This window comes from Schistocerca americana, chromosome 1 (assembly GCF_021461395.2).
Source record: "Schistocerca americana isolate TAMUIC-IGC-003095 chromosome 1, iqSchAmer2.1, whole genome shotgun sequence".
Taxonomy (NCBI): Eukaryota; Metazoa; Arthropoda; class Insecta; order Orthoptera; family Acrididae; genus Schistocerca; species Schistocerca americana.
The window spans coordinates 91,253,923-91,272,352 of record NC_060119.1 but is presented as its reverse complement, the minus strand read 5'-3'; the positions used below and the strand labels follow the sequence as shown (position 1 = coordinate 91,272,352).

General features: G+C 45.3%; 1 protein-coding gene across 3 annotated transcripts in view; it reads right to left on the bottom strand.

The window, feature by feature from the left end:
* The window catches only part of LOC124548747 (titin-like), a 491,683-nt gene that overhangs the window by 312,401 nt on the left and 160,852 nt on the right, over positions 1 to 18,430 (bottom strand). For all 3 annotated transcript variants that reach the window (XM_047125191.1, XM_047125192.1, XM_047125193.1), the window contains exons 2-3: positions 16,430 to 16,725; positions 7,685 to 7,889 (exon numbers count right to left, since the gene is read on the bottom strand). In XM_047125191.1, the coding sequence (XP_046981147.1) occupies positions 7,685 to 7,889; positions 16,430 to 16,725 (501 nt within the window). The remainder of the gene's footprint in view (positions 1 to 7,684; positions 7,890 to 16,429; positions 16,726 to 18,430) is intronic.

The following is an 18,430-nucleotide window of genomic DNA, read 5'->3' as shown; positions in this document are numbered from 1 at the left end:
TTCAACCGAAAGGAGGAGGGCGTCAGATTAAACGGTATATGGATGCCGGTGTTAAGGAAGATGTGTACCACTCGTCCACTACTGGGTGATGGCAACGGCGATCGACGGCGACGGACAGCGGCCAATTGCACTGACGTTTTCAAAACACGTGACGTCACGCCGCGGCGCGGGGGCGCGCGGACACGGAATTTAGCGGCAGTCAGTAGCGAGCCAGTGTGTGTGTTGGACCTTCCATGAAGCCACGGACCTCCTTGAAGATGTCTCCCGCAGTCGGAGACAAAACGTTGGGAATCACCACAGAATTCATCAACCGACCACGGCATAACAGCCCGGATAATTATAATGGACATGACAAATGAGTGTAACGGAAACACTGAAAATCTGAACTAGCAGAGACTCCAAGAAAGACGCATAAATCTAGAGAGAACTTGCTTGGAAAATTTTTAAGAATCGTCTTTCAGGGAGGCAACTACGGATGTTCTAGAGCCCCCTATGTATCTATGACGTAGAGATGGCGCAGTTAAAATTAGGCAAATTACACGTCGCATGGAGGCGTACAAGCACTCGTTCTTTCGACGCTCTCTTCGTGAACGGAACAGTAAGAAATCTTCATGTATGGTATAACAAAAAGTACCTTCTGCCAAGCATTTGGCAGCGATTTGCAGAGTATAGATGCAGATATAAACGCAGCTCCAGTTTCAACGACACAGCCGGAGAAAACGCATTATCGGAGCCACTAAGCACGTCACCTTCTAGAGGGGACTTTGAGTGTCAGGGAGTATGTAGTGATAAGAATATTTTGATTCGTCACCACAAAGCTGGACGTGTGGTACTGAGGCAATGTTGGGTATTTACTATATTTTGAGATTATCAATTATGTGAGAGAAGGGCATGACAGAGGAACGGCATGTTTCTACATCTACATCTACATTGATACTCCGCAAGCCACCCAACGGTGTGTGGCGGAGGGCACTTTACGTGCCACTGTCATTACCTCCCTTTCCTGTTCCAGTCGCGTATGGTTCGCGGGAAGAACGACTGTCTGAAAGCCTCCGTGCGCGCTCTAATCTCTCTAATTTTACATTCGTGATCTCCTCGGGAAGTATAAGTAGGGGGTAGCAATATATTCGATACCTCACCCAGAAACGCACCCTCTCGAAACCTGGCGAGCAAGCTACACCGCGATGCAGAGCGCCTCTCTTGCAGAGTCTGCCACTTGAGTTTATTAAACATCTCCGTAACGCTATCACGGTTACCAAATAACCCAGTGACGAAACGCGCCGCTCTTCTTTGGATCTTCTCTATCTCCTCCGTCAACCCGACCTGGTACGGATCCCACACTGATGAGCAATACTCAAGTATAGGTCGAACGAGTGTTTTGTAAGCCACCTCCTTTGTTGATGGACTACATTTTCTAAGCACTCTCCCAATGAATCTCAACCTGGTACCCGCCTTACCAACAATTAGTTTTATATGATCATTCCACTTCAAATCGTTCCGTACGCATACTCCCAGATATTTTACAGAAGTAACTGCTACCAGTGTTTGTTCCGCTATCATATAATCATACAATAAAGGATCCTTCTTTCTATGTATTCGCAATACATTACATTTGTCTATGTTAAGGGTCAGTTGCCACTCCCTGCACCAAGTGCCTATCCGCTGCAGATCTTCCTGTATTTCGCTACAATTTTCTAATGCAGCAACTTCTCTGTATACTACAGCATCATCCGCGAAAAGCCGCATGGAACTTCCGACACTATCTACAAAGTCATTTATATATATTGTGAAAAGCAATGGTCCCATAACACTCCCCTGTGGCACGCCAGAGATTACTTTAACGTCTGTAGACGTCTCTCCATTGATAACAACATGCTGTGTTCTGTTTGCTAAAAACTCTTCAATCCAGCCACACAGCTGGTCTGATATTCCGTAGGCTCTTACTTTGTTTATCAGGCGACAGTGCGGAACTGTATCGAACGCCTTCCGGAAGTCAAGAAAAATAGCATCTACCTGGGAGCCTGTATCTAATATTTTCTGGGTCTCATGAACAAATAAGGCGAGTTGGGTCTCACACGATCGCTGTTTCCGGAATCCATGTTGATTCCTACATAGTAGATTCTGGGTTTCCAGAAATGACATGATACGCGAGCAAAAAACATGTTCTAAAATTCTACAAGAGATCGACGTAAGAGATATAGGTCTATAGTTTTGCGCATCTGCTCGACGACCCTTCTTGAAGACTGGGACTATCTGTGCTCTTTTCCAATCATTTGGAACCCTCCGTTCCTCTAGAGACATGCGGTACACGGCTGTTAGAAGGGGGGCAAGTTCTTTCGCGTACTCTGTGTAGAATCGAATTGGTATCCCGTCAGGTCCAGTGGACTTTCCTCTATTGAGTGATTCCAGTTGCTTTTCTATTCCTTGGACACTTATTTCGATGTCAGCCATTTTTTCGTTTGTGCGAGGATTTAGAGAAGGAACTGCAGTACGGTCTTCCTCTGTGAAACAGCTTTGGAAAAAGGTGTTTAGTATTTCAGCTTTACGCGTGTCATCCTCTGTTTCAATGCCATCATCATCCCGTAGTGTCTGGATATGCTGTTTCGAGCCACTTACTGATTTAACGTAAGACCAGAACTTCCTAGGATTTTCTGTCAAGTTGGTACATAGAATTTTACTTTCGAATTCAATGAACGCTTCACGCATAGCCCTCCTTACGCTAACTTTGACATCGTTTAGCTTCTGTTTGTCTGAGAGGTTTTGGCTGCGTTTAAACTTGGAGTGGAGCTCTCTTTGCTTTCGCAGTAGTTTCCTAACTTTGTTGTTGTACCACGGTGGGTTTTTCCCGTCCCTCACAGTTTTACTCGGCACGTACCTGTCTAAAACGCATTTTACGATTGCCTTGAACTTTTTCCATAAACACTCAACATTGTCAGTGTCGGAACAGAAATTTTCGTTTTGATCTGTTAGGTAGTCTGAAATCTGCCTTCTATTACTCTTGCTAAACAGATAAACCTTCTTCCCTTTTTTTATATTCCTATTAACTTCCATATTCAGGGATGCTGCAACGGCCTTATGATCACTGATTCCCTGTTCTGTACATACAGAGTCGAAAAGTTCGGGTCTGTTTGTTATCAGTAGGTCCAATATGTTATCTCCACGAGTCGGTTCTCTGTTTAATTGCTCGAGGTAATTTTCGGATAGTGCACTCAGTATAATGTCACTCGATGCTCTGTCCCTACCACCCGTCCTAAACATCTGAGTGTCCCAGTCTATATCTGGTAAATTGAAATCTCCACCTAAGACTATAACATGCTGAGAAAATTTATGTGAAATGTATTCCAAATTTTCTCTCAGTTGTTCTGCCACTAATGCTGCTGAGTCGGGAGGTCGGTAAAAGGAGCCAATTATTAACCTAGTTCGGTTGTTTAGTGTAACCTCCACCCATAATAATTCACAGGAACTATCCACTTCTACTTCACTACAGGATAAACTACTACTAACAGCGATGAACACTCCACCACCGGTTGCATGCAATCTATCCTTTCTAAACACCGTCTGTACCTTTGTAAAAATTTCGGCAGAATTTATCTCTGGCTTAAGCCAGCTTTCTGTACCTGTAACGATTTCAGCTTCGGTGCTTTCTCTCAGCGCTTGAAGTTCTGGTACTTTACCAACGCAGCTTCGACAGTTGACAATTACAATACCGATTGCTGCTTGGTCCCCGCATGTCCTGACTTTGCCCCGCACCCGTTGAGGCTGTTGCCCTTTCTGTACTTGCCCAAGGCCATCTAACCTAAAAAACCGCCCAGCCCACGCCACACAACCCCTGCTACCCGTGTAGCCGCTTGTTGCGTGTAGTGGACTCCTGACCTATCCAGCGGAACCCGAAACCCCACCACCCTATGGCGCAAGTCGAGGAATCTGCAGCCCACACGGTCGCAGAACCGTCTCAGCCTCTGATTCAGACCCTCCACTCGGCTCTGTACCAAAGGTCCGCAGTCAGTCCTGTCGACGATGCTGCAGATGGTGAGCTCTGCTTTCATCCCGCTAGCGAGACTGGCAGTCTTCACCAAATCAGATAGCCGCCGGAAGCCAGAGAGGATTTCCTCCGATCCATAGCGACACACATCATTGGTGCCGACATGAGCGACCACCTGCAGATGGGTGCACCCTGTACCCTTCATGGCATCCGGAAGGACCCTTTCCACATCTGGAATGACTCCCCCCGGTATGCACACGGAGTGCACATTGGTTTTCTTCCCCTCTCTTGCTGCCATTTCCCTAAGGGGCCCCATTACGCGCCTGACGTTGGAGCTCCCAACTACCAGTAAGCCCACCCTCTGCGACTGCCCGGATCTTGCAGACTGAGGGGCAACCTCTGGAACAGGACAAGCAGCCATGTCAGGCCGAAGATCAGTATCAGCCTGAGACAGAGCCTGAAACCGGTTCGTCAGACAAACTGGAGAGGCTTTCCGTTCAGCCCTCCGGAATGTCTTTCGCCCCCTGCCACACCTTGAAACGACCTCCCACTCTACCACAGGTGAGGGATCAGCCTCAATGCGGGCAGTATCCCGGGCAACCACAGTCGTAGTCCGATCAGGGGATGCGTGGGACGAGCTGGCCGTCCCCGACAAACCCCCACACATATTTGGCGACACGTGGCTCTTTGTCCCGTATTAGGTAGAATTTTGTACAATAGTCATTTCTTGGAAGAAGATGTGAGAGCAAAGCAGTTACATTCAGGGTGGATGAAGAAGAGACAGATACTGTCAGAATCAGCTTGCGCCAAAAATCGACCTTACAAGGGAATTTAATAAATACTTACATATACGGGTTGATTCACCTACTGTGTGTTTTATGTAACTTGCAACACATTCAAAAATCATGCGGAGGATTTTCATATTGTCTCACTCGCCACATGCTAACTATTAGTTCTACTGAAAACATGAAGAGAGCCTTTTTGTAGGAAATTTAATGTAGTTAAATTTTATCCCGGAATACGTTTTCCCTGGAGACTACAGTTTTCGAGAAACACGTTTGAAGGTCACTGTTGTACATTTTTTTGAATAATTCGAAAAACTAAGGCCTCTGGCGAAAACATTTCGCAGTACAGAATTTAACTGTATTAAATTTTCCTATAAAAAGGTCCTGTCCATTTTTTTCTGTAGCACTAATAGTTTGTAAGTAGTGAAGGAGAGAATATGAAAAACTTGGTGGTATTCGAAGGCGTTGCGGGTTGCATAAAACCCATAGGTAAGGTCATCTGAACCACCATGTACACTACTGGTTATTAAAACTGCTACACCACGAAGATGTGCTACAGACGCGAAATTTAACCGACAGGAAGAAGAGGCTGTGATACGCAAATGATTAGTTTTTCAGAACATTCACACAAGGTTGCCGCCGGTGGTGACACTTACAACGTGCTGACATGAGGAAAGTTTCCAACCGATTTCTCATACACAAACAGCAGTTGACCGGTGTTGCCTGGTGAAACGTTGTTGTGATGCCTCGTGTAAGGAGGATAAATGCGTACCATCACGTTTCCGACTTTGATAAAGGTCGGATTGTAGCCTGTCGCGATTGCTGTTTATCGTATCGCGACATTGCTGCTCGCGTTGGTCGAGGTCCAATGACTGTTAGCAGAATATGGAATCGGTGGGTTCAGGAGGCTAATAGGGGACGCCGTGCTAAATCCCAACGGGCTCGTATCACTAGCAGTCGAGATGACAGGCATCGTATCCGCATGGCTGTAACGGATCGTGCAGCCACGTCTCGATCCCTGAGTCAACAGATTGGGACGTTTGCAAGACAACAGCCATCTGCACGAATAGTTCGACGACGTTTGCAGCAGCATGGACTATCAGCTCGGAGACCATGGCTGCGGTTACCCCTGACGCTGCGTCACAGACAGGAGCCCCTGCGATGGTGTACTCAGCGACGAACCTGGGTGCACGAATGGAGAGACGTCATCTTTTCGGATGAATCCAGGTTCTGTTTACAACATCATGATGGTCGCATCCGTGTTTGGCGACATCGCGGTGAACGCACATTGGAAGCGCGTGTATTCATCATCGCCATACTGGCGTATCACCCGGCGTGATGGTATGGGGTGCCATAGGTTACACGTCTCGGTCACCTCTTGTTCGCAGTAATAGCACTTTGAACATTGGACGTTACATTTCAGAAGTGTTACGACCCGTGGCTCTACCCTTCATGCGACCCCTGCGAAACCCTACATTTCAGTAGGATAATGCACGACCGCATGTTGCAGGTCCTGTACGGGCCTTTCTGGATACGGAAAATGTTCGACTGCTGCCCTGGCCAGCACATTGTCCAGATCTCCACACCAACTGAAAACGTCTGGTCAATGGTGGCCGAGCAACTGGCTCGTCACAATACGCCAGTCACTACTCTTGATGAACTGTGGTATCGTGTTGAAGCTGCATGGGCAGCTGTGCCTGTACACGCCATCCAAGTTCCGTTTGACTCAATGCCCAGGTGTGTCAAGGCCGTTATTACGGTCAGAGGTGGTTGTTCTGGGTACTGATTTCTCGGGATCTATGCGCCCAAATTGCGTGAAAATGTAATCACATGTCAGTTGTAGTATAATATATTTGTCCAATGAATACCTCTATATCATCTGAATTTCTTCTTGGTGTAGCGATTTTAATGGCCAGTTATATATAGTGACGACGACCAACGATCCCTTCTAGTCGGAAGCACACCATGACCTATCTCATACGGGAATCAGCGATTGAGAGTAAGGGAACCATGCCTAAGTGTTTGTGCGTCAGCAATGGATAACAAACTCGGAATTTGGGCCGAAAAGGAAGAGTGCTTGGATTGGTAAGGGAACGAAGGCTTACGCACGCGTAAAGCGGGAAATCCGGGTTCGAGTTCCGGTCTGGAACACACTCTCACCTGTTACCATTGATAAATTTCCGTGCCGAGGCCTAGTGCTAACGTCATTAAAAACCTCCGAACAAATTCTTCTGGGAGAAGGGTGCCTGCAAGATCAATTAGGCTGGGAGCCTGCGAGGGGCCACTGTCTCTGATTCATTCAAACCGACCGCCGAAGGAAGGAGAACTATTTTCAGGCTAGAAAAAGAGCTGACTGTTATACGGCCAATGTTAGAGAGGAGACGTGCCGTTCGGTCGTCTCCGTAAAGAATGGCCCGTGCGATATTGAGGTCATGGTAGCGGAAGCTAGGCGTGTTGCAGTATGCATGTAAACTCTCCGTGCTTAGTAGAGCCCTGGCGTAATTGTTCCTCTGTTTTCTCCCGCGCTCGTCGTATTTCTGTGTGTTTTTATTCTCATACCTTGTTCATTGAAATACACTAAGGATATATGACGTTTTTATCAAGATTTCTATCAGTTCTTTTGCATGAGTAGCCATCCTGATTTAGGTTTTCCGTGATTTCCCTAACTCGCTCCAGGCAAATGCTGGCGTGGTTCCTTTGAAAGGCTACGGCCGACTTCCTTCCCCATCCTTCCCTAATCCGATGTGACCGATGACCTCGCTGTTTGGTCTCTTCCCCCCAAACAACCCAACCCCCATGAGTAGCCTAGGCAGCAGATTGTGTGTTGCTTTCTCTACTCATTCCGGAGTTCTAATACAGATCCACCCCGCGTGTCCGAGGTCGGCGGACAGACTCGGAGCCCGCGGCCGCCGTGTACCTGTGACGTCCTGGAGACGCCCTCGTGCTGCGAGTCTGCGGCGAGGCCCAGCTGCTGGCTGCGGGACGCCTCCCTCAGCACGGTGTGGCCGTCCGGGCCCGTCACTGCGGAGGAGCTGTACTCGCCAGAGGACGACTCCTGCACCACTTTCCAGTAGACGCCGCTGTCGTCGCGGGGCTCCATCGCATGCTGTTTGTTGCTCTGCCTGCGGCAACGGCAGTCACACTCAGCAACAGGCAAGTCAGACGTGTCTACATGTAACAAGGTACACTCACAGATATAAACAAAACTACAAAATTGTAATTTAGAGAAAAAAGGACAATGCAATCTATATGCTGGAAGACAAGCACCTGTCAAGCAGCACGGCATAAACTTTGGCAGTAACAGCATTCCCTGAATACTGCCATACAAAGGAAACCAGTTGGAAGACACTAATATGGAAAGCCACGAGTCGTGGTTAGATAACTCAAACGGTAGAGCACTTACCCACGAAAGGCAAAGGTCGAGGGTTAGAATCTCGGCCCGGCACACAGTGCTAATCTACCGGGAAGTTTCACATCATAGAAAAGGAAGGGGAACTACGTGAAAATTAGATGTGAGACGTGATACTGTGAGAAGAATCAGATTGAGCACTCACAGACTTACGTCGGAGGAAGGCACCTGCAGTAATCGACATTCCCTCAAACTAACTGAGACCCTTGGCAGAGCATGCTATCACATAATTAGGGTAAATCTGGGAGAGGCACCGCATGCGGTATAGGCTGCGCACCCGTCGTCGTTTTGACAAGCTCTGACAGAGTGTGCGGGTATCGGCACTGCAGTTGCTCACGAAAGGGAAAGGTCATACGTTTGAATCCCGGCCTGGCACACAGTTCTAATCTTCATGGAAGTTTGACATCATAGAAAAGGAAGGGGAACTACATGAAAATTGGATGTGAGAAGTGATACTGTGACAAGAATCTGGTTGAGCCCTGACAGACTTATGACGGAGGAAGGCACCTGCAGTAATCGACATTCCCTCAAACTAACTGAGACCCTTGGCAGAGCATGCTATCACATAATTAGGGTAAATCTGGGAGAGGCACCGCATGCGGTATAGGCTGCGCACCCGTCGTCGTTTTGACAAGCTCTGACAGAGTGTGCGGGTATCGACACTGCAGTTGCTCACGAAAGGGAAAGGTCATACGTTTGAATCCCGGCCTGGCACACAGTTCTAATCTTCATGGAAGTTTGACATCATAGAAAAGGAAGGGGAACTACATGAAAACTGGATGTGAGAAGTGATACTGTGACAAGAATCTGGTTGAGCCCTGACAGACTTATGACGGAGGAAGGCACCTGCAGTAATCGACATTCCCTCAAACTAACTGAGACCCTTGGCAGAGCATGCTATCACATAATTAGGGTAAATCTGGGAGAGGCGCCGCATGCCGTATAGGCTTCGCACCCCTTGTCGTTTCGGCAAACTCCGACAGTGTGTGGGTATCGGCACTGCAGTTGCTCACGAAAGGCAAAGGTCCCGGGTTCGAATCCCGGCCCGGCACACAGTCCTAATCTGCCGGGAAGTTTCACTTCACAGAAAAGGAAGGGGAACTACACGAAAACTGGATGTGAGGAGTGATACTGTGACAAGAATCAGGTTGAGTACTGACAGACGTATGACAGAACAAGGCACCTACAGTAATCGACATTCCCTTAAACTGAGGTCCTTGGCAGAGCTTGCTACTACATAATTAGGGTAAATCTGGGAGAGGCGCCGCATGCGGTATAGGCTGCGCACCCCTTGTCGTTACGGCAAACTCCGACAGAGTGTGCAGGTATCGGCATTGCAGTTGCTCACGAAAGGCAAAGGTCGTACGTTCGAATCCCGGCCCGGCACACAGTTCTAATCTTCCAGGAAGTTTCACATCATAGAAAAGGAAGGGGAACTACATGAAAATTAGATGTGAGAAGTGATACTGTGACAAGAATCAGATTGAGCTCTAACAGACTTATAACGGAACAAGGCACCTGCAATAATCGACATTCCCTCAAGCTAGCTGGGATCCTTGGCAGAGCATGCTATGACATAATTAGGGTAAATCCGGAAGAGGCGCCGCATGCGGTATAGGCTCCGCACCCGTCGTCGTTTCGGTAAACCCCGACAGAGTGTGCGGGTATCTACACTGCAGTTGCTCAGTGGATGCCAGGCCATAATAAAAGTGTTTACGTTTCTATCGAGGAAGTTTTATATAAGCTCTTGGGGGAATAACTGAGGTAAGTCTGTAAATATCCCTTCAAAACCTTTTTCAGCGTCACGATTAGGTCTTAGTGTATGCTGAGTACTCGGTTATTTCCCACTGTTTGGATAGTTTTATTAACAGTGAGTTCCGTTGGTCGTGTTCTGATTCTAGTGCACCCGTCTTGGCCGTCTAGGTCAAGAATTTATAAGGTGCGGCGTCTCTTCTCTACAGATCGGGATACACGCCGCAATAAAACCCCGTACATTTGCCGCACACTTTTTGTTAGGGGTAGTTGCCACACAAATCAAATAGCAGTTTTAAATAAGTGAAAACATTTCTTTTTTGTTTGTACTTTCGTTCAAATGACTTAGTATGCACAACATTTCAAATCTCGACGACCCCTATGACGACACGAAAGATTCAAGAAAAGTATCACTAGATATGTGTGATAAGTGCGTAAAACTATACCTAAAAACAGCAAAAAATGATTCGTTATGTTGCACACCTTCTAAGTTTTGATTACATGAAGACCGTACAATTTTTGATATGCTTTGTGTCGATAGTCGCCGAGAAACTAGAAAAATAACCAAATGAACCAAGTTTGTAAATCCTATTTTTGTTTTTGATTTAAGATTTCACTATGAATTATTGAGTGTGTTAACTAAAGATAAAGGGATTATATGTCTTGGTTTTAATGTTTTCAACTATCAATAAGTAAATTAGTTATCTAAACCAGTGAACTACTTTGTCATATAAATATTATTAAAAACTATTCTTAATATTTCATCTTTTCTTTTGCACACTATGATGTATTTATAACCAAAAAGGTACTTATAAATATGTACATACGGGTTTTGACTGAGAAAAGGGGTGGTTTTGCGGTTTTTAGTATGTGGCATATCGCCCACAGCAATAGGGATAGATGTTTTCAAGGTCAAATATTATCTTTAAATGTTACAAGGAAAAAACAAAAAATTGTTTGTCATAGACAACTAGTGTGTTTAGCTGTCCAAAAAAATGTTTTATTAAAAGTGCACCATGGGAGCCTAACCTATCCTAACCTAACCTTACTTTACATACGCAATTATGAAAATGTCCGCCATCTGTCCCAGATTTACCCTACTCCATCTTATATGCAAGATATATGAGGCAGGCAAAATACCCTCAGACTTCAAGAAGAATGTAGTAGTCCTAATTCCAAAGAAGACAGGTGCTGATATTTCGGAATATTACAGAACGATCAGTATAATAAGTCACAGTTGCAAAATACCGACACGAATGTACAGAATAATGACAAAATCGGTAGAAGCCGACATCAGGGAAGATAAGTTACGGTTCCAGAGCAATATGTAAACAGGCAAGACGACACTGACCCCAAGACTTATGTTAGTAGACAGAATGAGAAAGTCAAACACATTTATATCATTTGTAAATTTAGAAAACAGCCTTTAACAGTGTTAACTCTTTTAAATTCTCAAGATAGGAGGAACAAAATACTGGATTCAAAAAGTTTTTTCCAACTCGTACAGAAACCAGAAAGCAGTCATAACGGTTGGAGAATGTCAAAGGGAAGAAGTAGTAGGGAAGAGAGTAAGACAGGGTTCTAGACTATCCACAATGTTACTTAGTCTGTACGTTGAGCATGCGGTAAAGAAAACTGAGGATAAATCTGGAAAAACGAAATAAAGTTCAGAGAGAAGGAATAAAAACTAGAATGTATAGCAATGATATTCTAATTTTGAAAGAGATAGCAAAGGAGTTGGATGATCAACTGAATGGTATAGTTAGTATCTCGAAAAGAGGATATAGAATGAATGTCAACAGATACAGAACATAACTAATCGAATGTGGTCTAATTAAATCAGATGATGCTGAGGAAATTAGACTGGGAAATGAGATACGAAAAGTAATAGATGAATTTTGATATTTGGGCTGCAAAACAACTGACGGTCGCCAAAGTAGAGAGGATACAAAATGCAGAGTGGCAGTAACAAATCAAGGAAACTGTTCCAGCTAAAAGATGCCTGCCTTTACTGACAGCCAATCCAACAAAATCAGAAACAAAGTTGAAAGAAAAAACAGTAATCAACAAAATTATTTGCTGACTGTGTTTATGGTATCTTTAGGAGACATTTTTCAATCACATGCCAACAGGTTTTAATGTTATAACATTGGAACAGATTTTTCCACTACACTTTTTTACGCTACAGGTTATCCTACAATACTGAAAGCAACCCTGACATCTACTCAAACTTTGGAATTTCTAAATTTGTTCATGCTGAATTTCCTGTTCAGTACATAGGTTAAAAGGGATGTAACTTCATATCTTGTTTAAAGATCACATCACCAACCATATTCAATATGCAATATACGTGATACATCAGCAGCACCACATATAAAAGATACAGAACATGGAAACAAACAACAGCTTGAAAGTATCGCATAAAGGAGAGAACGGCCATAAGATGGGTCTATATGAGGAACCTGAGATTTTTTTACGTAATAAGCAGATCATAAAAAACACTCAGTGTGAAAAAACTGAATGCAACTCAATCAATCTTTTTAGATGTTACTCAAAAATGTTGACGTGACTGCTGTAAACTGTTAACAATATTTATGTAGTCCACTTCCAGCTGTAGCTTTTACAGAAATAATGTTTGTTATTGGATTAAGGTATGTGACGCAATCACTTAAATGTGCCAGAATCTGTAGAGCCTTATTACTAATTTTCATGACAGCTTGCTTCTGTTTTCAAATTAAAGTAATTACTTTCTGGCGTCTATGCTGTTATAAAGAGCTAAAAATTCCATAACGGTGATATATTTGACCATATCGGAGGTATCTCTCGCCAGTGTCCAGAATCTCCGTGACTGCTAACATCTTTGCGCTGTAAGGCTTGCAAAAAAACATGATTTTGAAATATGTGACAAACGTGTGTAATGTACTACGGCTTGATTCATCTGGAAATGCGGTTAGTACAGCTGGCAATGTAGAAATGTGTATACCTACCAGCGCAGTAAGTAAAGTTAATGATTCTTCACTAGTTGAACAGTACATATAGCTGTCTACCAAACAGACATGTACATGTCACGACTAAATCACACAACGTAAATGTATATTAATGTACCTGGCGACGATGGTATGACTGCCGAAACGCATTACTAAAACAGTATATAACATTCACTTAATTTATCTAAAACTGACAAAAAAATACACTGCTTCAATTCACTATTCTGTAAATATCGTAGCTGTTGGCAGATTTGGTGGGTGTGATTGTGAGGGTCGGCGGAAGCAAGAAATTTACGCCCAGTGGGTATCAATTGTTGCTGCTGTTATTGTGCAGAGCCATAATTGCTATTTTCGTTGTTTGCGGAGTAGAGGAGCAAAGCTGTTTCGGCGTTTCAGAGCTTCATTTGCTCCGTGTTTCTCTCTGAAAGCACCATAATATATTGATTTAAAACACTGCAGGGCAGTGTAGTGTTGTCTGCCATATTTTAATAAATTTGTGAATGTTTACATCAAGCTAAAGAGTTAAAAATGAACATTTTATGCAGGGAAAGTCATCAAAATGGACGGAGGGATGCTCAGTATTGTAGTGCAGTGTTATGCAGCAACATTGTCTTGTAACTCCCAAGTCTTACGAGAAGTTGTAGTAATTTTCTCGTCAGCTCTTGCCAATACCTTGCAGTAAATTTTTCAGTGAGAGCTACATTAATAACATTTCTTACGTCAGCGAGATGGGCAACGTTGTTGGGACGATGTTTTGCCGTGGAGAAAGGAGAGGAGAGAAGACTGGGATTATGTGTCTCATAGAAGGTGTTGACAGATGTGAAAATTACCCAACTATCAGTTTAATAAGTCACAGCTGCAAAATAATAACGCGAATTCTTTACAGACGAATGGAAAAACTGGTAGAAGCCGACCTCGGGGAAGATCAGTTTGGATTCCGTAGAAATGTTGGAACACGTGAGGCAATACTGACCCTACGACTTATCTTAGAAAATAGATAAAGGAAAGGCAAACCTACATTTCTAGCATTTGTAGACTTAGAGAAAGCTTTTGACAATGTTCACTGGAATACTCTCTTTCAAATTCTGAAGGTGGCAGGGGTAAAATACAGGGAGCGAAAGGCTATTTACAATTTGTACAGAAACCAGATGGCAGGTATAAGAGTCGAGGGGCATGAAAGGGAAGCAGCGGTTGGGAAGGGAGTGAGACAGGGTTGTAGCCTGTCCCCGATGTTATTCAATCTGTATATTGAGCAAGCAGTAAAGGAAACAAAGGAAAAATTCGGAGTAGGTATTAAAATCCATGGAGAAGAAATAAAAACTTTGAGGTTCGCCAATGACATTGTAATTATGTCAGAGACAGCAAAGGACTTGGAAGCGCAGTTGAAGAAATGGACAGTGTCTTGAAAGGAGGATATAAGATTAACATCAACAAAAGCAAAACGAGGGTAATGGAATGTGGTCGAATTAAGTCGGGTGATGCTGAGGGAATTAGATTAGGAAATGAGACACTTAAAGTAGTAAAGGAGTTTTGCTATTTGGGGAGCAAAATAACTGATGATGGTCGAAGTAGAGAGGATATAAAATGTAGACTGGCTATGACAAGGAAGGCGTTTCTAAAGAAGAGAAACTTGTTAACATCGAGTATAGATTTAAGTGTCAGGAAGTTGTTTCTGAAAGTATTTGTATGGAGTGTAGCCATGTATGAAAGTGAAACATGGACGATAAATAGTTTGGACAACAAGAGAATAGAAGCTTTCGAAATGTGGTGCTACAGAAGAATGCTGAAGATTAGATGGGTAGATCACATAACTAATGAGGAGGTATTGAATAGAATTGGGGAGAAGAGGAGTTTGTGGCACAACTTGACAAGAAGAAGGGACCGGTTAGTAGGACATGTCCTTAGGCATCAAGGGATCACAAATTTAACATTGGAGGGCAGCGTGGAGGGTAAAAATCGTAGAGGGAGACCAAGAGATGAATACACTAAACAGATCCAGAAGGACGTAGGTTGCAGTAAGTACCGGGAGATGAAGAAGCTTGCACAGGATAGAGTAGCATGGAGAGCTGCATCAAACCAGCCTCAGGACTGAAGACCACAACAACAACAACAGAAGACGGGATCATTGAAGACAGAACAGAAGCTCATAACTGACGAGTGTTGGCAATGAAATTGGTCGCGTCCTTTTGAAACCATTCCAGCATTCTGTTTAAACGGTTTGTGGGAGATAAACGTAGATGGCGAGGTAGGCGTTTGTACCTCACTCTTCCACCTGCGAATCGAGTGTGCTGTGAGGTTTTACAAGAAAACAATTCATGGGGACTAATTCATTGAAGACATTACAATTGATCTCACATCGGAAAGTAGATTAAAGGGGCGAGACAGGGAGAGGGAGAAGGAGAGAGAGAGAGAGAGAGAGAGAGAGAGAGAGAGAAAGAGGCGGGGGAGGGAGAGGGAGGGGGAACAAATGGCTCTGAGCACTATGGGACGTAAAGGGAGGGGGAGGGGGAGGGAGAGAGAGAGAGAGAGAGAGAGAGGGAGAGAGAGAGAGAGAGCAGGCATGAAACGTGGAGGGGTTGGGATCTACTTCAAGTCGGTCAGAGAGGGGGCAGACTCTTTCATAACGCTGTGACTACTGACCTGTGGCCGCGCTGCAGTCTGTAGATGAGATAGCCAACGCCCAGAAGGATAATTGATATCATTAGCTACCGGCAGTTGGCGGAAGGATACGCCCAGAATGCTTCAAGACTGGACCGACTACTGACGCGACACGCACTTCAGGTTCTTCTATCACAGCGACTAGAGAAAGAGCTGTGGAATAACGTTTAATTGTACGGCGCTGGTGTTTCAGCAGCACGACGCCTGTCATCCTATACAGAGATGGCCTTGTGACTGGCCAAACACACGGGTTCAAGTGCGCGCCTCGTCTTGTTTCAGCCATTTGCAACTCGCTCGTAGCAATTATTTCTGGTGCTGAAATCCCCGCGCACTTTATTTTTTCATGGGAAACTTTTCTGTCCTATCCACGAGGCCTGAGCACCACAGACAACCGGTGAGGAATTTTCAGCTTCTGCAGAAGATAGTCGATGGCATTAGGAACAGTTAAAGAGTACCTTTCGCTTCTTTGGAGTTTCGAAGTCAACCACTGAAAACCGAATTGTTGACATCGTCCTCTTGCAAAAGGTCGTCCTTCCTCAAACCGTGTGGAAAAGGCTAGGTTAAAAAGCAAATTAGGAACAGCTCGAGATGGACTGTCTTGAACTGTCATCTCAGTCACCCCAAATAGAACGAATTACTGCCAGACCTGTCCAGCTGCTCATCACAATGGAAGTAGACCGCGGCTGGCGAGATGTAGAAGAGCAACAGCACTCTACATGTTGGTCTTAATGCAAACGATTTTTAACTTTTTATTCTTGTTTTGTCGACTTTTGTAATGGTTGTAGTAGCTCTGTGGACAGGCCTCGACTCAACTGGTGCCGGCGCCACATGTCGCACAGTGGGAGTGTTTGTTTACCTGTGGATGTCTCTGGTGGGCGACTCGGAGTCGCGGATCTCCTTGGACTTGAGCGAGAGGAAGCCCTCGTCGGCCAGCGAGTCGGCGTGGCGGATGGTGGCGCTCTTGGTCTCCTGCTGGCGGAGGTCGGAGGCGCTGCCGCCGAAGTGCGGGGGCGGGGGTGAGCCGCCGGTGACGCTCAGAACGTCGCGCAGAACCTCGCCGGTCGTGTAGAACTCTCGCAGGCGCTGCTCGCGCAGCTTGTACATGCGCGCGCGGATCTCCTTCTTGCGCGCAAAGTCGTCGGTCTGCTGCCACTGCAAGAGGCCGGCAACAAATTTAGTCAGTGGCGGGCCAAAAGAGGCTGTTATGCAGCGGCACTGAACGTTCGAGACACACACACATAGCGGCAGCCATCGCATTCATACACAAAGAGTCCACCACCTGTAAATACTCTCATCCGTTGCTCATAGCGCGAGTTGTCCATCGCCACTATATCATTGACGTATCTCCTGCTAATAAAATGCATTGTAGCACTTCCATGAAACATCACCAACGAGTGTTCCAGTTAAGTCATAACTAGCACCCAGGAAAGTGATTCTGAGATTTTTGTCAATGGTAGTGTCGCCCTTCCCACATTAGTGTGTGACAGAAACGTGGCGTTTGTTTCAGACTAGCTTTTGCAAAGATTAACTACAGTCAAGGTAGGTACCCGCCAGGTTAGCCGAGAGCGCTAATGCGTTGCTTCCTGGACTCGGGTAGGCGCGCGGGATCGAATCCGCCCGGCGGATTAACGACGACGGCCGGTGTGCGAGCCAGCCTAGATGTGGTTTTTAGGCGGTTTTCCACATCCCCTTAGGTGAATACCGGGCTGGTCCCCACATCCCGCCTCAGTTACACGGCTCACAGACATTTGAACACTTTCGTACTATTCCATGGATTAAACTAGTCGCTGACAGTTGGGGTACACTACCTCCGTCCCAGGGGGTACGGGGTGGCGGCAGGATGGGCATCCGGCCACCCCTTCGACTAACATTGCCAAATCCGATTAACCTTGCCGACCCTGCCTAACTGCGGGAAAAAGCACAAGCGAAAGAAAGAAAGAAAGAAAGAACAACGGTCAAGGTAGGTGTGAGCCGAAGTAGGCCTGTTTTGTAGAATTAAAAGCACTAATAATGAAGACACAAAAGAATTAAAGACGTTAGCTGCCAGTGAGCACTGATTTATGTCAATGGAGCAAGTTGAAAATTTTTGCTAGACCAGGCTTACTAGGGAGACGCTCTGCGCTGACCAGTACGCCATCCTGACACAGTGGTCATCACAACCACACAGACTACGCTACCTAGTGGCTGAGGTACTGTGTTAGAAAGAAAAGAAAAGGATAACACTAATTAATCTTCCAGGTTTGTGTGGTACATTCACAACGAGGTAGATGGGTTCAAATGGCTCTGAGCACCATGGGACTTATCTTCTGTGGTCATCAGTCCCGTAGAACTTAGAAGTACTTAAACCTAACTAACCTAAGGACATCACACACATCCATGCCCAAGGCAGGATTAGAACCTGCGACCGTAGAAGCAGTGCGGGTCCAGACTGTAGCGCCTAGAACCGCACGGCCACTCCGTCCGGCAACGAGGTAGAAAAAACACAACAGTACACTCTGGTTGTGGTAACATTGGATAACTTTAGTAGTATACAGTGGATCTCGAATTGATGGTTCTGTTAAAGACTGCTTTGCTTTCGAAACTATATCGCATCTGAGTACAACAATATACACTCCGTCTTTCGTTATGAACGAAACACTCTTTAGCTAAGGAAGGATATTTGGGGAAAGCAACCGGCCATGGAGATACTGAATCAACTATCCCCGCACTCTTCTGAGACGATTAATATGCATAGACGGAAATATATACCAGACTGATAGCATCGATGGAGTATTATCAGCCTGTAGCATTAGAGATTTTGAAAATTGTTGTTGGGCATGGGCGTGTGCTTTCTGTAACCTGCGGAATCCAGCAGATC